Below are 21,093 nucleotides of genomic sequence, written 5' to 3'. Positions count from 1 at the left end.
TAGAGCTTTTTTCTTTCTCCAGGCCCTTCAAAAGAATCAACAGAGGAGCTGATCAGTAGCTGAATTTTAAGAAGACTGCTATAATCATATTTTATGAGGTAGTACTATCATGATAAAGTATCTTTTGATTCAATATTATCAGTTGATGCCAACACAGATCAATCTAGAAGTAGTAACTCTTAGGTAACTATTGCTATAGAAACTTGGATTTTATAGATGAAGAAACTGACCCAGAGAGCAATTGAAATAATCTGCTTCAAGTCACACAGGTAGCCAGGGGTTGGATAAGAATTTGAAAGCAGGCCTTTATTCCAAAATCATTGTAGTCAGCTGTTTTGTATCACTCCATGCATAAACCTCAATATCATCCTCAAATCTTCTCCTCACCTTGGCATCTCACAGATGTCAGAGTAGTAAAGCCATAAGAGAGGTGGGTCAGTACAGGGTCAAATGTCACTTTTTTTCCTTGCCAATAACATGAGTTTGTTGTGGGGAAAAAATATGAGCATTTTTTTTATGGTTACTACAAGATTAAACTGAGATGTGTGTGTGTGTGTGTGTGTGTGTGTGTGTGAATTTTCATCAAAGATACAGAAGCAGTAGCATTCCTTAATTGTGAATAGAGGTGTTCAACTGTATATTTGGAAATGCTCCCTTTTTTTTTTTTGGTGAGGGGCGGGGAAGTGTTTAAGTTAAAAATAAAATATATATATACATATGTATTTTGAAATTGTGGGCAGAGCTCAGAACTTTGTCAGGAAGATTTGGGTGCCTATATTGCTCTGTTCTCTCTCCCCCCCCCCCAGGACAAGTCACTTAACCTGAGTTTCCCCACTCATAAAAGGGGGCAGCACAACCTGGTAACAAGAAAACTCAAGTCAAGTGACTTGCCCAGGAAAGGGCACAGTCTAGCAAGATAGGTACCTAAATCTGCCTTACAAAACTCTGGCCTTCGTCCACAACTTTTAAAAAAATTATTGGGGGGCAGCTAGGTGGCGTAGTGGATAAAGCACTTGCTCTGGATTCAGAAAACCTGAGTTCAAAGCCAGCCTCAGGCACTTGACACTAGCTGTGTGACCTTGGGCAAGTCACTTAATCCCCATTGCCCCTCCAAAAAACAAAACAAAAACAAAAACAAAAATTGGAGATAATGCATGTAAAGATCTCTCTGTAGAGATCAGATTATTATTATTGTTGTTGTTGTTGTTATTGTTATACCTTGGGCCTTCTTTGGCCACGCACGAAGCACAAGAAGGATAATTTCTAAAGATAGCTCGACAGCTTTATGTAGGTTAAGATCCGTGCAGCTGAGAAAAAACCAAGTGACAGTTCTGAGAATGAACATAATATGAACAGAATCCCGAATCCCTGGGCGGGGACCTACAACTCCTAGGGAGATGGTCCCGCCCCTTTCTGGTGTCCGCCGCAAAGCCTGTCTGAACGGAGGGGTCCTTCGCGGGGTCCTCTGTCGAGGTGGCCGCCTCCGCGCCTGTTCGAATATCTTATGTGACTGGCTGTGGAGAGGCGGCGGAGCCTGTTTGGGGCCAGTGGAGCAGCGGCAGCTTCAGTATCAGAGGGGGCTCTCAGGCTTGGGCAGTAACCATGGCGGACGGCGGAGCAGAGAGGGCAGATGGGCGCATCGTGAAGATGGAGGTGGACTACAGTGCCACAGTGGACCAGCGCCTGCCCGAATGCGAGAGTATGGCCAAGGTGAGAGGGGGAGGCCGGACTAGCAGTTGGCGGACGGCAGGGGCTGAGTCACGGCGCGGTGCTTGGCCTAGGCCCCAGGCCTTCCACAGGCCAGAAAGCCTGGAATGGGCATAGGAGGAGATGGAGGAAAGGCCACTCCTCACCTTCTTCCATCTCCCCGACCCCTCGCGGGAAGTACGCCGGTGCGTACACACGCCTCCCCCCTTCCCTCTTCCCCAGCTTGGATCAGCACCATGGTTGCGGGTGTTTGTTTTGTGCATGCGGTCTGGGGAGGTCCCTTCAGCATCCAGGCCCATCGGGAGGAGTCAGTTTCTTTGCTCATTCTGGGGCATAAAGTCATCCATTCAAGGGGGTTTGAAGTCACCCAGTTCAACCACTTGTCACTGGAAGGTGTTGTGACTCAACACTTCCCGGACCCTGTCTTTCAGAACATCCCCCACATCACCTCATTAGCTTACACCCCCAATTACCCAGCCCTTTTCTATACTGCCTACTCCAAGATGACTGCTTTAAAAAGTGGGAAGGAAAAAAAAGGACACGGGCAATGAAAAGACAATCTAACTGCCAAAGGTAGAATGCTGAGACCTACAGGTACTTAACAGCACTGTCAAAAAGGAGGTGTAGTGGTTTTCCTATTCTCAGAAGAGCCGGAGAGCCACTTATAACAGATCCTATAGACCCATAACCTCTGGTTTTCCCTTCCAGTTTTTAGATTCTGTTATATATCTGTTGTGAGCATAGTTGTCATATGTGTCATTACTCACATTTATACAGCAAGTACCATGTAAGTTGTTTTAAGTTTCTTTAGAAGTGTGATTTCACCTGTATGTGGAACTTCCTAGTATTGCCTTGGACACTGAAGGGTTAAATGACTTGCCCACAGTCACACAGCTACCTATCCTCTACCATGCTTTGAACCCATATCCTCCTGACTCCCAAGACTGGCCCTTTTTACTTTGTCACTTCCTGGCTTTCAGTTTTACCAATACTTCCTGCCCCTCAATCCTTAAGTGCTCTCCCAGTTTATAACTCCTGTTCTTACTTTACCTTGTTTTCTTTGAAATATTAACTGGTCATTGCCAGCCTCCCACTATCCTTCCCTCCCCCTGTCCCTGTTTTAGAGTCAATATCTGCTGGGCTAAATCCACCCCCACCCCCCTTGTATTTCTCCCCATAGTAAAGAGCAATTCCTTTATTAGCCACTTCAATACTACCCTTTCAGAATCTATCTTCTCCTTGTTCTACATTCTAACCCTCTTGTTCCACAGCTCTCTTTATCCAAAATTGCTTATCTTCATGCTATTTTCATCTTATACTGTTGGAAATTTGTCTCTCCCCAAAAGACACTGTATCCTTGACTGTTCTCTCTAGTTCTAGTTATTTCTTTCAAGCCTCCCAAAGCAATAGGCCAAGAGGGAGCAGTTTTTCACTTCCCACATTCTCTTATAGATTGTGACTTTGTCACCATCACCCCATTCCTCTTTACCACCCAGTCTGAAGCCTTGTCATACTCTTTTACCAGTCTTCAGCACCAGATTCACAGCCTTTCCTCTCTATCTCTATCCCTGCCTTCATTTTTCATACATAGTAATATCTTCTTAAAAATATTGGTTCATTAGTCTACCTTAAGGACATAATGATGGCACACCTTTAACCATACCCATAATTATTCAACCTCCAGAGATCAGAACTTTGAAATTCTTCTCTCCAAACACAATCACTTTCTGCCTCACCCCTAGGAAACCTATTCCTTCTCTTCACTGTGATCTCCAATCATTTGGCTAATTCTCCTCTTAGTCTCTTACTACTGCTCTGACCTAGTATGTTTCTGCTTCTCTTCCTGCCTTGACCCTGTTATTTGAACAGATCAGATGTTCACTATCACCTACTCTTGGATCTCTTGTCCTATCAACACTCCCACTTTGCTACACCCCAACCATGTGTTCCTCCCACTATTTTCCTTCTTAGTTTTGACACATGCTGTCTGAGGCTCCTGAATATTCCTGGAGACCAAGTTGATTCATTACATATTTAAATTGACTGATCTCTACTTGGCCCTCATTGCCGCACAGAAATCCTTGTATTCTTCCCTGATTAACTATTACATTCTCCCTGATGATTATTCTAAACCTCTCTCTTCAGGCCTTCTGTATCACCTTTCTCCCTTCTCATTCAAAAGACAATCTTCTGTTTTCCTGAGAAAATAGGTATCCATTGAAAGCTCACCCTACTCCATATTTGAAAATTTCTTATCATGCCTTATCCTCTCCTCTGCTTCAGATAAAAAGTGTTTCCTTACCAAGTCTAACCATTTAAAAAAAAATTTATTTAGAATTTTATTTTCCCCCCAATTACATGTAAAAACAATTTTGACGTCCATTTTTTAAAACTTTGTGTTCCAAATTCTCTGCCTCCCTTCCCAACTCCTCCATTAAGAATGCAAGCAATTCAATATATTTATACATTTGTAGTCATGCAAATTAGTCAGGTTGTGAAAGAAAACAGACAAAAAAATCTTAAGAAAAAGAAACAAAAAAAACTCTTCAGTCTGTATTCAGACACCATCAGTTTTTTCTCTGAAGATAGATCACATTTTTCATAAGTCCTTCAGAGTTGTCTTGGATCATTGCTGAGAATAGCTAAGTCATTCACACCTGATCATCTTACAATATTGCTGCTACTTTGTATACAGTACATCTCACTTTGCATCAACTCATGTAAGTCCTTCCAGGTTTTTCTGAGAGCATCCTGTTCATCATTTCACAGTTACTATTGCTAACTGATTCCCTCAATCCTACTCCTTTCCCATGTCATTAACTCTAGTCTCTATCTCCTATCACCCTTTCCCTCCTCCAAGGTGTTTTGCTTCTGACTGCCCCCTCCCCCAGTATGCCCTCCCTTCTATCACCTTTCCTCCTTATCCCTTTCCCCTCCTACTTTCCTGCAGGGTAAGATAGATTACTATACCCAGTTAAGTGTGTATGTGATTACCTCCTTGAGCCATTTTTGATGAGTAAGGTTCACTCACTCCCAGCACCTCCCCCATTTTCCCCTCCACTGTATAAGCTTTTTCTTGTTTCTTTTGTGTGAGATAATTTACCCCATTCCAGCTCTCCCTTTCTCTTTCTCCCAGTGCATTCCTCTCTCACCCCTTAATTTAATTTTTTTAAAGATATCATCCCTTCATATTCAACTCACACCTGTGCCCTCTGTCTAAATATACTCCATCCACCTGCCCTAATAATGAGAAAGTTCTTATAAGTACCATCTTCCCATGTAGGAATGTAAACAGTTTAACCTTTTAATATCCCTTATGATTTCTTTGTCCTGTTTACTTCTTTATGCTTCTCTAAAGTCTTATATTTGAAAGTCAAATTTTCTATTTAGCTCAGGTCTTTTCATTAAGAATGCCTGAAAATCCTCTCTTTTATTGAATTCCCATTTTTCCCCCTGAAGGATTACACTCAGTTTTGCTGGGTAAGTGATTTTTGGTTGTAGTCCCAGTTCCTTTGCCCTCCAGAATATCATATTCCAAGCCCTCCAATCCTTTAATGTAGAAGCTGCTAGATCTTGTGCTATCCTGACTGGTTCCACAATGCATGACTTGTTTCTTTCTGACTGCTTGCAATATTTTTTCCTTGACCTGGGAGCTCTGGAATTTGGCTATAATATTCCTGGGAGTTTTCATTTTAGTATCTCTTTCAAGTCAGTTGTTTTTCCAGTGAGATATTTCACATTGTCTTTTATTTTTTTCATTCTTTAGGTTTTGCCTTATTATTTCTTGATTTCTCATAAAGACATTAGCTTCCATTTGCTCAATCCTAATTTTTAAGGAATTATTTTCTTCAGAGAGCTTTTGTACCACCTTTTTCATTTGGCCAATTTGGCTTTTCAAGGCATTCTTTTCCTCATTGGATTTTTGTACCTCTTTTACCATTTAGTCTAGCCAGTTTTTTAAGTTGTTATTTTCTTCAGCATTTTTTTGTGTCTCCTTTAACTAAGCTGTTGACTTTTTTTTTTCATTATTTTCTTGTATCACTCTCATTTCTCTTTCCATTTTTTCCTCTACCTCTCTTACTTTATTTTCAAAGTACTTTTCAAGCCCTTCTATGACTTAAGACCAATTCATATTTTTCTTCTTGGAAGCTTTGGATGTAGGATCTTTGACTTGGTTATCTTTTTCTGAGGGTGTATTTTGATCTTCCATGTCACCATAGAAACTTTCTAGGGTCAGCATTTTTTTCTTTTTGCTCATTTTCCCAGCCTATTTATTGACTTTTAACTCTTTGTTAAAGTAGGGCACTGTTTGCAGGGTGGAAGCACACTGTCCTAAGCTTCAGGGGGTTTGTGCAGCTGTTTTCAGAGATACTTCTAGGGATTTATAAGTTTTTAGTTCTTCCAAGGTGATATGATTTAAGGAGAGGTGTGTTTACTACTCTCCTGGCCTGGACTCTGGTTTGCAAGCAACCACAGAACTGCTTTTCTGCCCTGTAACTATGAACAGCGAGCGTCCCACTCCACTGTGGCTTAAAGCTCTTGTGTGCTTATGCTCCTCTGCTGCCAGGGACCACCACCCAAGACCATGGCCTGGATGAATATGGGCAAAACAACAGAGTCCTGCCTCAGTGCTTACAAAAAGATCCCTGTCATCTCCTTCTGGCTGTGGGCTGAGTTCCAGAAGCAATTGCTGCCACTGCTGATTCAGAGGCTCCCAAGACCTGCTTCTCCTGATCTGCTGTGCCTGGGGCTGGGTCTGTGTAGAGCTAGACTGTGTTCTACTCTCACCCTGGTACAGCAAACCTTTCCTGCTGACCTTCTAAGTTGTCTTTGGCTGGAAAATTATTTCACCCTGTCTTTTTGTGGTTTCTCCTGCTCCAGGAATTGTCTTTATGGCATTATTTGAAGGTATTTTAGAGGGGTCTTGAGGAGAGCTCAGACAAGTCACTACCTTCCCTCTGGTGTCTGCCAAGAGCTTACCCCAGCATCATTCCCTTTCTTTTGTCTCTAGTCTTTTCTTATCTACTGGCCATCTACAAAAATAATAATAGCTAAACAGTCCCAGATCATCCCCACTTTATTTTATTTTTTTTATCATCCCCATTAAAAAACAAACAAATGGGGCAGCTAGGTGGCGCAGTGGGTAAAGCACCGGCCCTGGATTCAGGAGGACCTGAGTTCAAATCCAGCCTCAGACACTTGACACTTACTAGCTGTGTGACCCTAGGCAAGTCACTTAACCCCCACTGCCCTGCAAAAACAAAACAAAACAAACCCTTTCATTTGATCTTGGCATTCCCTCAAACTATTGTCATATATGTCTTTCTTCCCTTTCACAGCCAGACTTCTAGAAAGAGAGGGAAAAGGAGAAGGGAATATAACATTTGTGACAGGCATTGTGTTAAGCACTTTGTAAATATTAAAATATTTGTAATATCTCATTTAATCCTCACAATGACCCTGGGACATAGGTACTATTATTATCCCCATTTAACAAATGAGGAAACCGAGGCAGATAGAAATTAAGTGACTTTCTTTGGGTCACACAGTTAGAGTCTGAGGCTGGAGTTGAACTCAGGTCTTTGAAATTCCAGGTCCAGCACTCTTAATACATCACCTAGCTTCCTTAGAGAGTTGTCTATACTCATTGCCCTCCTTTCTATACAATGGTCTTTTCCAAATCTTTATACTCCTTGACCTCTCTTTAGCTTTTACACTGTTGACCTTGGTTTATAAGATATTGCTCTCACTCTCAGTTCTCCTTTTACTAAACTGGATCATCATGTCCCCCCAAAGCACTTAATTGCGATCGTCCCCATAGGCTCTGTCTTGGACCCTCTTATCTGTCTACATTCAGAGGTGATCAGTCTCCTTCCCATGGATTTATCTCTATCCTAGTGATTCCCAAAACTATATATCCAGCCCTCCTTTTTCTGTGAACTTTGGTCCTCATCACAGTCCACTTCCTATAGACATCTTTAACTCATAAACAGAACTCATTATCCCTTCCTCTCCAAACCCACTTCCCTATTTTTGTCAAAGGTACCACCCTTCTTTAGGTCACTCCGCATTTGCAACTGTAGTATCATACTAATCTCTCCACTTTCCTTCATCTCCCTATCTGGTTAACTGCTAAGTCTTGTTGATCATACCTCCACTACATCTCTCATATTTGTTCTTTTGTTTCCACTTAACATAGCCACAACCTTGGTTCAGGTTCTCATCATCACTTGTGTAGAATATGGCAACAGACTTCTGACCTTCTCTGATCCACACAGCTGCCAGAGTGATGTTCCTGAAGCTCATATCTAACCGTGGCACTCTCCTGCTCAAACACCAGTGGTGGCTTCCTCTTGTCTCTGAAATCAAATACAAACTCCTCTTTGTCCATCCAACCCTTTCAGACTGATAGCATGTTACTCGCCTTTAGGAGCTCTGTGTTACCAGTCAACCTAGCTTGCTTATTGTTCTCCAAACACTACATTCCATCTGATTTCAACCTTTGTACACAGTCTACCCTCAATGCCTGGAATACTCTTGCTCATTATCTTTGCTTTGTTGAATCCTCAGCTTCCTTCAAAGCAAAATTCAGGTATATATCTTAATAGAATCTTTTCCTGATTCTTCCTCTACATTGTTAGTGCTTTCTACCCACACTACTTTATTTTTATTTCCTATGTATTTTGTACACACTGTCTGTGTATATGTTATTTCTTCTTCAGTAAGATTTGAGGTCTTTGAAGAGGGATTGTTTCATTTTTGTCTTTGCTTGTGCTTGGAACATAATAGGCCCTCATGTCAGTTGTTGTATTTATAACTGTTTTAAAATAATTGATTTCCTTTGTTATCCTATGTATTTTACTTTGTGCATTGAAAAATGTTCAGAAGGGTATCCTTTGGTTTTACTAGACTATCCCCAAACCACCTCTAAAATCTTGCTTCCTCCTGCCTTTTTAGTCTTACCTTCCTATTAATTCCCTTCTTCATAGTCTTATCAAACTGGCCTACTACCCTACAAAAAAGCATTCCGTTGCCTACCTTTCTTCCTTTAAATAAATGATATCAATGTCTGGAATACACTCATTTAAACTATTTAAATAGTTTCAAATTCACCTGATCTATTGTCCAACTTTTGTCACAAGAAAGCCTTTAATCAAATGCTTTTGTTGAAATCTATGTAAGATATTTTTACATTTCCCTAATTTATCTCTTTAAATTCTGTCAAAAAAGGAAACAAGGTTAGCTTCACAAGAACCTATTCTTGATGCCAGACTTGTTCTTTGTGAGTATTACTTGTTTCTTTAGATGTTCACTTAATCAAGCCCTCTTTAAAAAGTTTTAACAGTGGCTACATCTTCATTTGAAATAATGTCATTTTATTGAAATTTGGGAAATCATATGTAAGTTTTTATGGATTCTACAGTCTTTTAGTCTTCCAAAATTAAAGTCAACTACACTATTTTTTTTATTTTTTTTTTTATTTTTTTTTTGTGGGGCAATGGGGGTTAAGTGACTTGCCCATGGTCACAAAGCTAGTAAGTGTCAAGTGTCTGAGGCCGGATTTGAACTCAGGTACTCCTGAATCCAGGGCCGGTGCTTTATCCACTGCACCATCTAACTGCCCCCAACCACACTATTTTTTAATACTTTGGCCAATAAAAATCAATTTTGTTTTTAGATTCTAGATAAGATGTTTTACTAATATGTGTACAAAAATTTCCTTATTACTCAAATAATTTTAAATTTTAAAGAGCATCAGTAGCAGCACAAAATGTATTAGTGTTGTTTTAGATTTTACAAAATTCTCACTTATACATACATGCTTCAATTTAGTCCTGACTTCCTATTATTTACATGTGATCCTTACAGTTTTATTACTTTGTTCTTTGTTCTGGCCTGCATAATTTCCACAATCAGAACACATGAAATGAAGTGGGAGTATTTGTTCCCGCATATAATATGGGATTAAGAACATTTTCAGGTGGAAAAATAAAAAAAATATATAGGTATAATTCATTTGGCATAAAATGAGCTTAGTGAAAGAGTTATATTTTCCCACACTTCCAGTATCTTTCTGTAAAGCTTTAGTCCAAATTTGGCATTTCTCAGAAACTTTGTAAATTGATTTCAAAATTGGTGTTGTTATACTTTTAATTGTTTAAAAGTTGCTACAAATTAGAAAATTTTAGACCAGTTTTCCTAATGAATATAGATGCCAAAAACTTGAAAAAAATATTAGCAAATAAGTTACAATATGTAAGAGGTTATACACTATGACCATATAGGACATATGTTAGGAATGAAAGGTTGCTTTTATATTAGGAAAGCTATAAACATAATAGACAATATTAACAACAAAACAATTTTTTAAAAAGTGATTATATCAATAGATGCAAATAAGGCTTTTAACATTGTATAGCACCATTTTATATATTAAAAGCGTAAAAATAAAGGGAATATTCTTTAATATGGCTAATAGTATCTATCTAAAACATAAAGCTAGGGGCAGCTAGATGGCACAGTGGATAGAACACCAGTCCTGGAGTCAGGAGAACCTGAGTTCAAATCCGGCCTCAGACACTTAACACTTACTAGCTGTGTGACCCTGGGCAAGTCACTTAACCCCAATTCACACACACACACACACACACACACACACAAAGCTAGCATTACTTATAATGGAGAAACCCTAGAGGTTTTTCCAGTAAGACAAGTCCCTGTTTTAATTAATGCAGTTCCAGAAACAATAGCTTTAGCCATAAGACAAGAAAAAGAAATTGAGGGACTGGGCATAGGCAAAGAAGAAACAAATTATTGCTTTTTGCAAATGAGATGGTATACTTTGAGAACCCCAGATGTTCAACTAAAAATTAATAGAAATAGTAACCAGTAAAGTGACAGAAGTACAAAGTAAATCCACAGAAATCAGCCTTTCTTATATATTGCTAATAAAACCCAGCAAGAAAAAGAAATTCCATTCAGAACAACTACAGAATGTAGAAAATACATGGTAATCTACCAACAAGCACAGGAGTTTATATGAATATAACTACAAAGCTAGATGGTGCAGTGGATAGAGTGCCAGCCCTGGAGTCAGTAAGACTTGAATTCAAATATTGGGCAGCTTGGTGGTTCTGTGGATAAAGATCTGGGCCTGGAGTCAGGAAGTAATTTTCTTGCATTCAGATCTGGCCCCAGACACTAGGCTATGTGTCCCTGGGCAAGTCACTTAGTCCTGTTTGCCTCAGTTCCCTCAACTGTAAAATGAACTGGAGAAGAAGTGGCAAACCACTCCCAAGAAAACCCCAAATGGGGTCTCGAAGAGTTAGATGTGACTGAAAAAGAACTACAAAATACTTTTTATAAAATTAAAAACATAACTGGAGAGCTATTTACTAGGCTGTAGAAATATAGTAAAAAAGACAATACTACCTAAATTCATTTATAGATTTAGTGCTATACCAGACAAAACATCAACAGATTATTTTATAGAACTAGAAAAATAATAAACTTCACCTAGAGGAACAAAAGGCCAAGAATCTCAAGGGTAATAATGAAAAAAAGAGGGAAACCTAGCAGTACCAGATCAAATGAGATAATACTCACACAAAAAAGTGCTGTGCAAAGTAGCTGACACATTGTAGGTGTTATAAATGTTTATTCCCTTTCACTCCCCATTCCTTTCCCCTTCAAACAATACTGCCAAGTGTTACTTGGTAGAACTATTTCATTTATAAATTGAAAACCTGATGAGTGGATCAGGTTAGGTATACAAGATTTCAGAAACAATTGAACATACCATAGTAATTCAAGAACTCCAGCTATGGAGGTGGGGACCACTATTCAAAAAAAACTGCTGGAAAACTGGAAAGCAGTCTGGTAGAAATTATTTTTAAATCAATTTCTCATACCATATACCCAATTAATTATCCAAGGAAGGAGATAACTTTAATAACTATTCCTAGGGGGGAGTTCTTTACAGTAAAGGATAAGAGAGAGATCATAGGAGATAGAATTGATCATTTTGGTTATGTGTTTTTGCAGACATTAAATCAATAAAATTAGAAGTGAAACAGTTGACTAGGGGAAAATTCTCTGCAGCAGTTGTTTCTGATAAAGGTCTCATACCCAAGAAATATAGGGAATTAAAAACAAATATATAAAAACAAAAGTCATTCCCCAATTGATTAATGGTAAAATGATATAAATGTGCATTTAAAAAAATATTTTTTGACATTAAAAAAAAAGAATTTCTAATTCTCTACCTTCAACCCCGTCCCTAGCCAGTGAGAAGGCATGAAATACCATATCAATTATACAAGTTAAATCATGCAAAAAAAAAAAAAGGCAAGAAAAAGTGAGAAAATCATACTTTTGCACTCAGAGTTCATCAGTTCTATCTCTGGATATGAAGAGCCTTTTTTTTTTTTAATCAACTGTCCTTTGGAATTGTCTTGGATCATTATATTGATCAAAGTAGCTAAGTCTTTCACAGTTGATCATCATTATTACTGTGTACAATGATCTGCTTCTATTCACTTCACTTTGCATCAGTTCATATACATCTCCCCATGTTTTTCTGAAACCATTCCCTTTGTCATTTCTTATAGCACAATAGTATCCTATCACAATCATATGCTACAACTTATTCAGCCATTCTTCAGGTGATGGGCATCTCAATTTCTAATTCTTTGCCACCACAAAAAGAGCTGCTATAAATATTTTTGTACATATAGGCCCTTTACCTTTTTCTTTGATCACTTTGGGATACAGACCTAGTAGTGTTATTGCTGGGTCAAAGGGTATGCACAGTTTTATAGATAGCCCTTTGGGCATAGTTCCAAAGTGCTCTCTAGAATGGTTGGTTCAGTTCACAACTCCACTAAACAGTTCATTGGCATTCCTATTTTCCCACATTCCTTCCAGAGGGAACATAGAGTTGTTTTAATGTGTATTTCTTTAGTGAGTAGTGGTTTAGAGCATTTTTTCATATGATTAAGGTAGTTTTTATTTCTTCTGAAAGCTACTTAAATAGGCATTTCTTTTTCTTTTTTTTTCTTTTTCTTTTTTTTTTTTGGTAGGGCAATGAGGGTTAAGTGACTTGTTCAGGGTCACACAGCTAGTAAGTGTCAAGTGTCTGAGGCCGGATTTGAACTCAGGTCCTCCTGAATCCAGGGCCGGTGCTTTATCCACTGCACCACCTAGCTGCCCTAGGCATTTCTTTCATTCTTTCTTTCTTTTTTGGTTAGGCATTTTTTTTTTTTTTTTGGTGAGGCAATTGGGGTTAAATGACTTGCCCAGGGTCACAGCTAGTAAGTGTTAAGTGTCTGAGGCCGGATTTGAACTCAGGTCCTCCTGACTCCAGGTCCAGTGCCACCTAGCTGCTCCAGGCATTTCTTAAAAGAAGAAATTGAAGGTCTTAATCCACATAGGAAAAAAAAGCGCTCCAAATCAGTAATAAGAAAAATGCACAAATTAAAACAACTCTGAAGTTCTACTTCTTACCCATCAGATTGGCAAAAATACCAAAAGGAAAAATAACAATTGTTGAAGAAACGGTCAATTAATTTAGCCTTTCTGGAAAATAATATAGAACGATATGCATTAAAGTAAGTATGCATACACTTTGACCCATCTATAGTACTGGTAGATCTGTACCTCAAAGAGCACAAAGAAAGGAGGAAAGATTTCAGTGTATTGATCGATTGTGCTGATTTCCCCCACTCTTTTTTTTTTTTTTAATTACTTGGGGCAGCTAGGTGGTGCAGTAAATAGAGCACTGGCCCTGGAATCAGGAGGACCCGAGGTTCAAACCCGGCCTCAGACACTAAATACTTACTAGCTGTGTGGCCCTGGGCAAGTTGCTTAACCCCAATTGCCTCACCAAAAAACAACAAAAACAAACAAACAAACAAAAAAATTACTATTATATGTGATGGCCCTTTTGTCAGAGGACTGGGAGGAATAGTGGGAAAACTATAATCATGTAAATAAACCAGCAGATACCAATGAAAACTTTTTTGAAAGAAAATATATGCAAAAATGTTTATAGCAGCATTTTTTTTAAGCATCAAAAAACTGGAAAGGAGATTCTTATCAGTTGAGGAGTAGTTAAATAAATTATTTTTTATATAAATGTAATAGGTTCAGAGAATCTTGGAAGGACTTAATGAACTGATGCAGGTGAAGCAAGCAAAGCCAGGAGAAGAATTTAAGAAATAACTACGTCCTTATAAAGGAAGATAACTAATAAGAAACTTAGGAACTCTGATCAGTATAGTGATAAATGGTAATTATAGAAGACTGATGATGAAACATACTTACCATCTTTTGACAGAGTTAATAATAGAAGTGCAGAATGAAACACATATATTTAAATAGGCAGTATGCAGGTTTTGCTTTGTTTCAGGTGAAGGTTTTTATTTGGCATGGATTAGAAAACTGGTACTGGGAGAGGAATTGTGATAGTGATACCATAAAACAGAAGAAAAGAGCATCAAGGAATCATTACAGAATTTCAGAAGAGGACGTAAGGAGGGTAGTCTTAGAACTAACACTTTAATTTTGAAATATACAGTTGGAAAACAAGGTGTATGCAACAGAAATTCAGTTTTACATGAAGTTCTCTTTCTCTTTTTTGTATACAGTGTTCATATTTGACAAGTTATAACAATAAAAAGAAAAGTTTTTCACCATCAATACAAATTTGAAGCATCCACACCACAAATAAGTTCAATCTTGAAATATTGAGGGGAAAACACATGAAAATGGCTCATTTAAAAAATTATGAATACAACTATCTACTTCTAGACTGGTTAAAACCATTTTGTACATTTTTTTTCTTGATTTTTCTTGCCTTAGGAAGGAAGACTTCAAGAAGTAATTGAAACACTTCTGTCTTTGGAAAAACAGACTCGTACTGTGAGTAGATTGCATCAGGAATCACAATTATCATTGGTTTTACTTAAGGTTTTTACATTCACAAATAAATTATTTCCATTTCTACAGGCTTCTGACATGGTGTCTACATCTCGAATTTTGGTTGCAGTAGTGAAGATGTGCTATGAAGCTAAAGAATGGGATTTTCTTAATGAAAATATTATCCTTTTATCAAAAAGGAGGAGCCAGTTAAAACAGGTAATTTTGTGTTTCTTTTTCTTTTTTTTTTTGGTGAGGCAGTTGGGGTTAAGTAACTTGCCCAGGGTCACACACCTAATTTTTAAGTGTCTGAGGCCAGGTTTGAACTCAGGTCCTCCTGAATCCAGGGCCAGTGCTCTATCCACTGTACCACCTAGCTGCCCCCTGTGTTTCCTTTTAAAAAAAAAACCCAGCATGTACAGAGAGGTTTGATCTCTGTATATAGTTCATTTGCCTTAACCTGTTTGTAAGTATAATATCTTAATAGTTCCTTTGGTTACTATACATGATCATCTCCATAATCAAGAAGTAGTCTGTGAATAACCATTTCTCTGTTCAGAAGCCTTCAGTGGCTGCTCCTTGCGTATTTCTTCTAATTTGACAAGTTTCTAGCTTCATTGATAAAGGTATTCCCTGCAGTGGTATATCTCAACCTATTTACTCTTTGTTTTGTCACTTTTGGGGGGCACACCAATGTACTAAGTTGACCTACCTTTCCTCATTCTACTGTGAGATCAGTGCATCTCTTCTGGTAATACATTTCTTTTCTTTTCTTTTCTTTTCTTTTTTTTTTTAAGTGAGGCAATTGGGGTTAAGTGACTTGCCCAGGGTCACACAGCTAGTAAGCGTTAAGTGCCTGAGGCCGGATTTGAACTCAGGTACTCCTGACTCCAGGGCCAGTGCTCTATCCACTGCGCCATCTAGCTGCCTCAGTCCTCTCTCTGGATGTAGAAAGTAATTTTTCATCATGGGTCCTTTGGAATTGTCTTGGATCATTGTCTTAATCAGATTAGCTAGGTCTTTTACAATTGAATATCCTTACAATATTGTGTTACTGTGTACATTATTCTCCTGGTTTTGCTCACTTCACTTTGCATCAGTTCATATAAGTCTTCCTAGGTGTTTTCTGATACCATCCTGTTTGTCATTAGTTATAATAACACAGTAGCATTTCATCACACTGATATACCATAACTTGTTTAGCCATTCCCAAATTGTTGATTTCCAATTCTTTGCTACTGCAAATAGAACTGTGATAAATATTTTCATACAGATATGTCTTTTTCCCTTTTCTTTGATCTCTTTGGGATACAGACCTAGTAGTGGTAATGCTGAATCAAAAGGTATGCACAGTTTTATAGCTCTTTGGGCATAATTGCTTGTTTTCCAGAATGGTTGGACCAATTCACAACTATACCAACAGTACACTAGTGTTCCAATTTTTCTACATTCCCTCCAGCATTTGTCACTTTCCTTTTCTGTCATGTTAACCAATCTGATAGGTGTGCAGTGGTACATCAGCATTCTTTAAATTTGCATTTCTCTAATTAGAGCAGTTTTTCATGTGACTTGATAGCTTTGATTTCTGAAAACTGCCTGTTCATATCCTTTGACCATTTAACAGCTGGGGAATGGCTCTTTTTTTTTTTTTTTTTTTTTTTAGTGAGGCAATTGGGGTTAAGTGACTTGCCCAGGGTCACACAGCTAGTAAGTGTTAAGTGTCTGAGGCCGGATTTGAACTCAGGTCCTCCTGACTCCAGGGCCGGTGCTCTATCCACTGTGCCACCTAGCTGGCCCAATGGCTCTTATTTTTATAAATTTGGCTCAGTTCCCTGTATATTTGAGAAATGAGGCCTTTATCAGAGAAACTGGGTGTAAGAATTTCCCCTCACTTTCCTGTTTTAATGTTTGCTGTACAGAGACAACTAATTCATAAATCCCTTCCATATTAGTAATCTAATTTCCTGTTTATAAGACATTTTATTTTATTTGGGGGGGGGGGGCTGGGTAGTGAGGATTAAGTGAGTTGCTAGTAAGCATCAAGTGTCTGAGGCCGAATTTGAACTCTGGTCCTCCTGAATTCAGGGCTGGTGCTTTATCCACTGCGCCACCTAGCTGTTCCTTATAATCTTGAGCAGTATATTTTTATATATACATATATTTGTATTTATTTTTATATATAGATTATTCCCTCTTATTCCCCATTCCTTTCCCCATCCAAACCATACTTCAAAGTGTTATTCAGTAGGACTCTTTCATTTATAAATTGAAAACCTGATGAGTGGATCAAGTTAGGCATACAAGACTTGAGAAACAATTGAACATAGTATAGTAATCCAAGAACTCCAACTATGGAGGTAGGGACCCACTATTCAACAAAAACTGCCAGAAAACTGGAAAGCAGTCTGGTAGAAATTATTTTTAATATAACAGTGTATTTTTACCATCCTCCCCTGTGCTGACCTTTGCATCAAATTCATCAGAAAAGCATATATTAATTTACTTGAGGGTCATATAGAGTTCTTCATGGAATTTCTAACGTTTTATCTTCTGTGGCTAATGTTGGTACATAAGCTGTACTAATGATCTTGGACTTTTTATGAAAGTTCATCATGTCCTACCACCCAAGATAACCAAGTGTCACACAACACACTTGCCTTAAGACACACAGTAAAATCCAGTCTCCCAACTTTTTAATTAACTCTCCACGGAAACCCTGTTAGCTGTCCTTCCATTTAGTCATCTGTTGCATACCTGCCTAATCAAGTATGAACTCTATAGCCTGATATTCAAGGCTTTCCCCAACATGGTTGTAATTTATATTATCTTATACAGAAAAGTATGCAGTTTTATGCAAGATAGTCTGTCCAAACTGAGTTACTTTTTATCTCTCATTCTCATTCATCCTTCTGTTTACATGCCTTTGTTCATGCCATCCAGGGTCTAAACTGAATTGCCCACAGAATCTACATCTTCTGAAATCTTCCCCATTCTTATTTTTTATAGCATTTTAGTATTCTCCTTTATAGTCATCATATCCTAATTTGTATTCGTGGTAATTTTTGTATGCTTCCTGTCACTCCTATTAGATTGTAAAGTCTTTGAAGCCTGCAACAATTCAAGCCAATAAGAATTTATTAAGTAATCACTTTGTGCTAGGCACTGTGCTGAGTGCTGGGAATACAAAGAACTGTGGAAGACCTGTTCCCAAGGACCTCACAATCTAATGGGGAAGACACCAGACAAACAACTATCTATAAACAAAACATACAGTATAAATCAGAGGTGATCTTATAGGGAAGGCACCTTCTCAGCAACTAGGGTGTTGACTGGTTAAACAGCTTATGAACTTGGAGAATCTAGGCAGTTGTATCACCAAACGATTAGATTCTTAATCTCTTGGAAATCTAGAACTAAGAAAGATCTTAATGATAATGTAGTCCAGTTCCCATTTTTCAGATGGAGAAATTTGAGGTCCAGAGAAATTATTACATGCAAAGTTCTGGACGAGGCATTGGGAGAGAATATAAAAATTTAGAAGGAGACTGTCAGTGTGTTGTTGCAGAGGTAAAGCCCTAATGCAAATAAGTGTGGTTTCACAGTTAGATTTAGAAGAGAGAAATTAGAAATTACCTAGTCCACACCCTTCATTTTATGAAAGAGGACATTGAGCCCAGAAGAGTAAAATGACATACATAGGATCACATAGCTAACTAGTGTTAGATCTGGTACTCAAATTTAGAACTCCTGATTCATAATTTTTTCCAGTGCAAAGCAATATGTGATGATGTTACAGAGTACAGTAGATAGCATAGCAGAAACTAAGGTCTCTGGTGTCCTAATCTGATATTCTTTCCACTAAACTGAACTGTTACTTTATACCATTACAGCTATAAAATAAAATGATGAGGGGGTTTACAATAATGTCATCCAATTTTTTTGTATCTCCATATAAATGAAAATTGTATTTTTGCTTGAACAAAGCTTAATATTAAAGGTTTATCAGCCTTTATTTAGATTGCCAATTGATTATTACTCTGCTCCCAGGAGTATGAAACTCATTCAGACCATAACCTTCCTAATTACTTACCTGCAGTGTCTTTCACAGAAGCAGCTAATTTTTTTTCTGATTAGGATATTGTGGACTATTTTGTGGACTTTTTTAATGCCAATATGATTTCTCATTCTTAGATAAACTTTACAGTTATCCATTCCATAACATGACTTTCCCTATCCGATTTTGATATATTATAGGTCCATATGAAAAATTAAATGGGAGTTTTGGGGAGTTTTGCAGAAGTAGCAGATGACATGAGAAGGCTGGCATATGACACAGGAAAAGTTTAGAAATTCAGAAATGCATAAAATATATGCATATTGTTGTATAATATCAATATTTTTTATCTTTTAATACTATAATAATTCACACTTCTCTGCTACAGAGGGATAGCCAAAAAATTGTATTCCTGTGATGTGGAAGGGATAACTGTAGTTTATCAAATTATGTTTTTCCAGAAATTATTAATATCAGGTGAATATGTAATATGTCTCAGAATACTTTGCATTTATTGAAAGAGAATATGAGGGGCAGCTATGTGGCACAGTGGATAGAGCACTGGCCCTGGATTCAGGAGGACCTGAGTTCAAATCCAGCCTCAGACACTTGACACTTACTGTGTGACCCCGGGCAAGTCACTTAACCCCAACTGCCTCACCAAAAAAAAAAAAAGAAAGAGAATATGAAAACTACAGTAAAATCTTAGAATGTGAGTGAGTCCTTGGGTCTTTTCTGGGTGGCTAAAGATGAACTGATTAAGTATTGGCATTTCAAAATTTTTGATGAGCCTTTCTAAAGTGTACTCTGTGTTTCTGCTGTCCTAATTACAGAACCAAGTCTTAAACTGAATATAATTTAATCTTTTCTTGATAACTTAATGTCATCATTGTTAATGTTGTAATGGTATTAAATATGGTATAATGAAAAGGGCCCTGGATTTGGATTCAAAATACTGAGGTTGAATTCCAGTTCTGCCACTTTAAGCGAGTCATATTTGACTTCTATTGGTATTGTTTTTAATCTATTATTAAGCTTAAATAATTCATAAGTCCTCCTCTAGCTCTCAAACTGTCATTAGTTGTTGTGATAATGCATTGAAAGGCTCTTGGGACCTATACAGATGGCTCTTAGGCTCCCTTCCCCTCCCTCCTGAGACTGTAGAAGTCTTCTGTCTCATCAGTTCTCCGTATCCATAGTCTATATATGTTGTGTAACTGTGATATATCTTATAAATATAAACTATTAATCAGAGTGCTTCTCTCTTTCCTCATAGCAAACTAACCATTCATAGCATTAGCTATAATCTTTAGATCTCTGATTCTTCTCAGCTGTATTTTTTTTGCTAGGTTCTTGAGAGTTGCTACATGGGTATGTGTGTTTTTCTGGCTACTTTGAGATCTGGTACACTTCTGAATTCTTTTTCAGATTTCAGATTTTTGCTATGTTACTTTAATCAGTAAAATAAACATCTTTCTTTTATTTTTATTTAATTTTAATTGCACAATTTTTTTTTTATCATTTTATATAGGCAGTTGCAAAAATGGTTCAACAGTGCTGCATTTATGTTGAGGAAATCACAGATCTTCCCATCAAACTTCGGTTAATTGACACTCTTCGAATGGTGACAGAAGGAAAGGTAAACTAGTGGCATATATTGATATATGGAAAATATGTAATGATTTCTAATGTTTTATCTTCAGTTGAGGGACTTTTGTTACAAAGATTCTGGGTGTGATCCCGTCTCTATATGTGGGAATATTAAAATAAAGACTAGTCATCCCTTCTAATTCACCTGTCTATTTGAGTATAAAAACGCAATCAAGTATTTTCCTGTTATGTTCTTTTTTCTTGACTTTTCTACCTCTCCAAAAGGAACAAATATGAAATGGTGAATGCAGACAATTCCTTTCTACCTTAATCTTGTGGGAATTATTTTTGTTCTTAAGTAAAAAATGTATTTTGACTTTCTTTTTGTATCCTTGGCCCAACTATTCCTCTCTTAACCCAAGATTGCATTAGGGGTTTTGTTTTGGGTTTTTGTTTGGTTTTTGGTTGGGTTGGGTTTTTAACTACTGTGTCATATTGTTGACTCATGGAGTTTGCAGTCCTCTACAAACCCCAAGCCATTTTCAGGCATATTGTTGTCTAACAACATTTTCCCTATATTGTATTTATAATGTGGATTTTTGAGGTATAAGTGTACAAACATCGTATTTATCCCTGTTGAATTTTATATTAGTAAATTCAGTCCAGTGCTGTAGACTGTCAGGGTTTTTCAGGATACTCACTATCATCAAGTGTGTTAGCTATCCCTCCCACTTTTATATCATTTGTACCATTAACGCATGTTGATTCTCATTGAACCATTTCTTTTATAAATACCTAGCATGAAAGTGAGCCTAGATTCTTGA

The 21,093-nt window shown here is 37.7% G+C and overlaps 1 protein-coding gene across 1 annotated transcript in view; it reads left to right on the top strand.

The window, feature by feature from the left end:
• The first annotated feature begins 1,476 nt into the window (after nucleotides 1-1,476).
• Nucleotides 1,477-21,093, top strand: part of PSMD12 (proteasome 26S subunit, non-ATPase 12) — a 33,397-nt gene continuing 13,780 nt past the window's right edge. The window contains exons 1-4 of the mRNA XM_043963361.1: nucleotides 1,477-1,710; nucleotides 14,569-14,628; nucleotides 14,716-14,844; nucleotides 20,211-20,318. Of these exons, the coding sequence (XP_043819296.1) occupies nucleotides 1,603-1,710; nucleotides 14,569-14,628; nucleotides 14,716-14,844; nucleotides 20,211-20,318 (405 nt within the window). The 5' untranslated portion in view covers nucleotides 1,477-1,602. The remainder of the gene's footprint in view (nucleotides 1,711-14,568; nucleotides 14,629-14,715; nucleotides 14,845-20,210; nucleotides 20,319-21,093) is intronic.

This window comes from Dromiciops gliroides, chromosome 4 (genome assembly GCF_019393635.1).
Source record: "Dromiciops gliroides isolate mDroGli1 chromosome 4, mDroGli1.pri, whole genome shotgun sequence".
Taxonomy (NCBI): Eukaryota; Metazoa; Chordata; class Mammalia; order Microbiotheria; family Microbiotheriidae; genus Dromiciops; species Dromiciops gliroides.
This window is presented reverse-complemented; position numbering and strand designations above follow the sequence as displayed.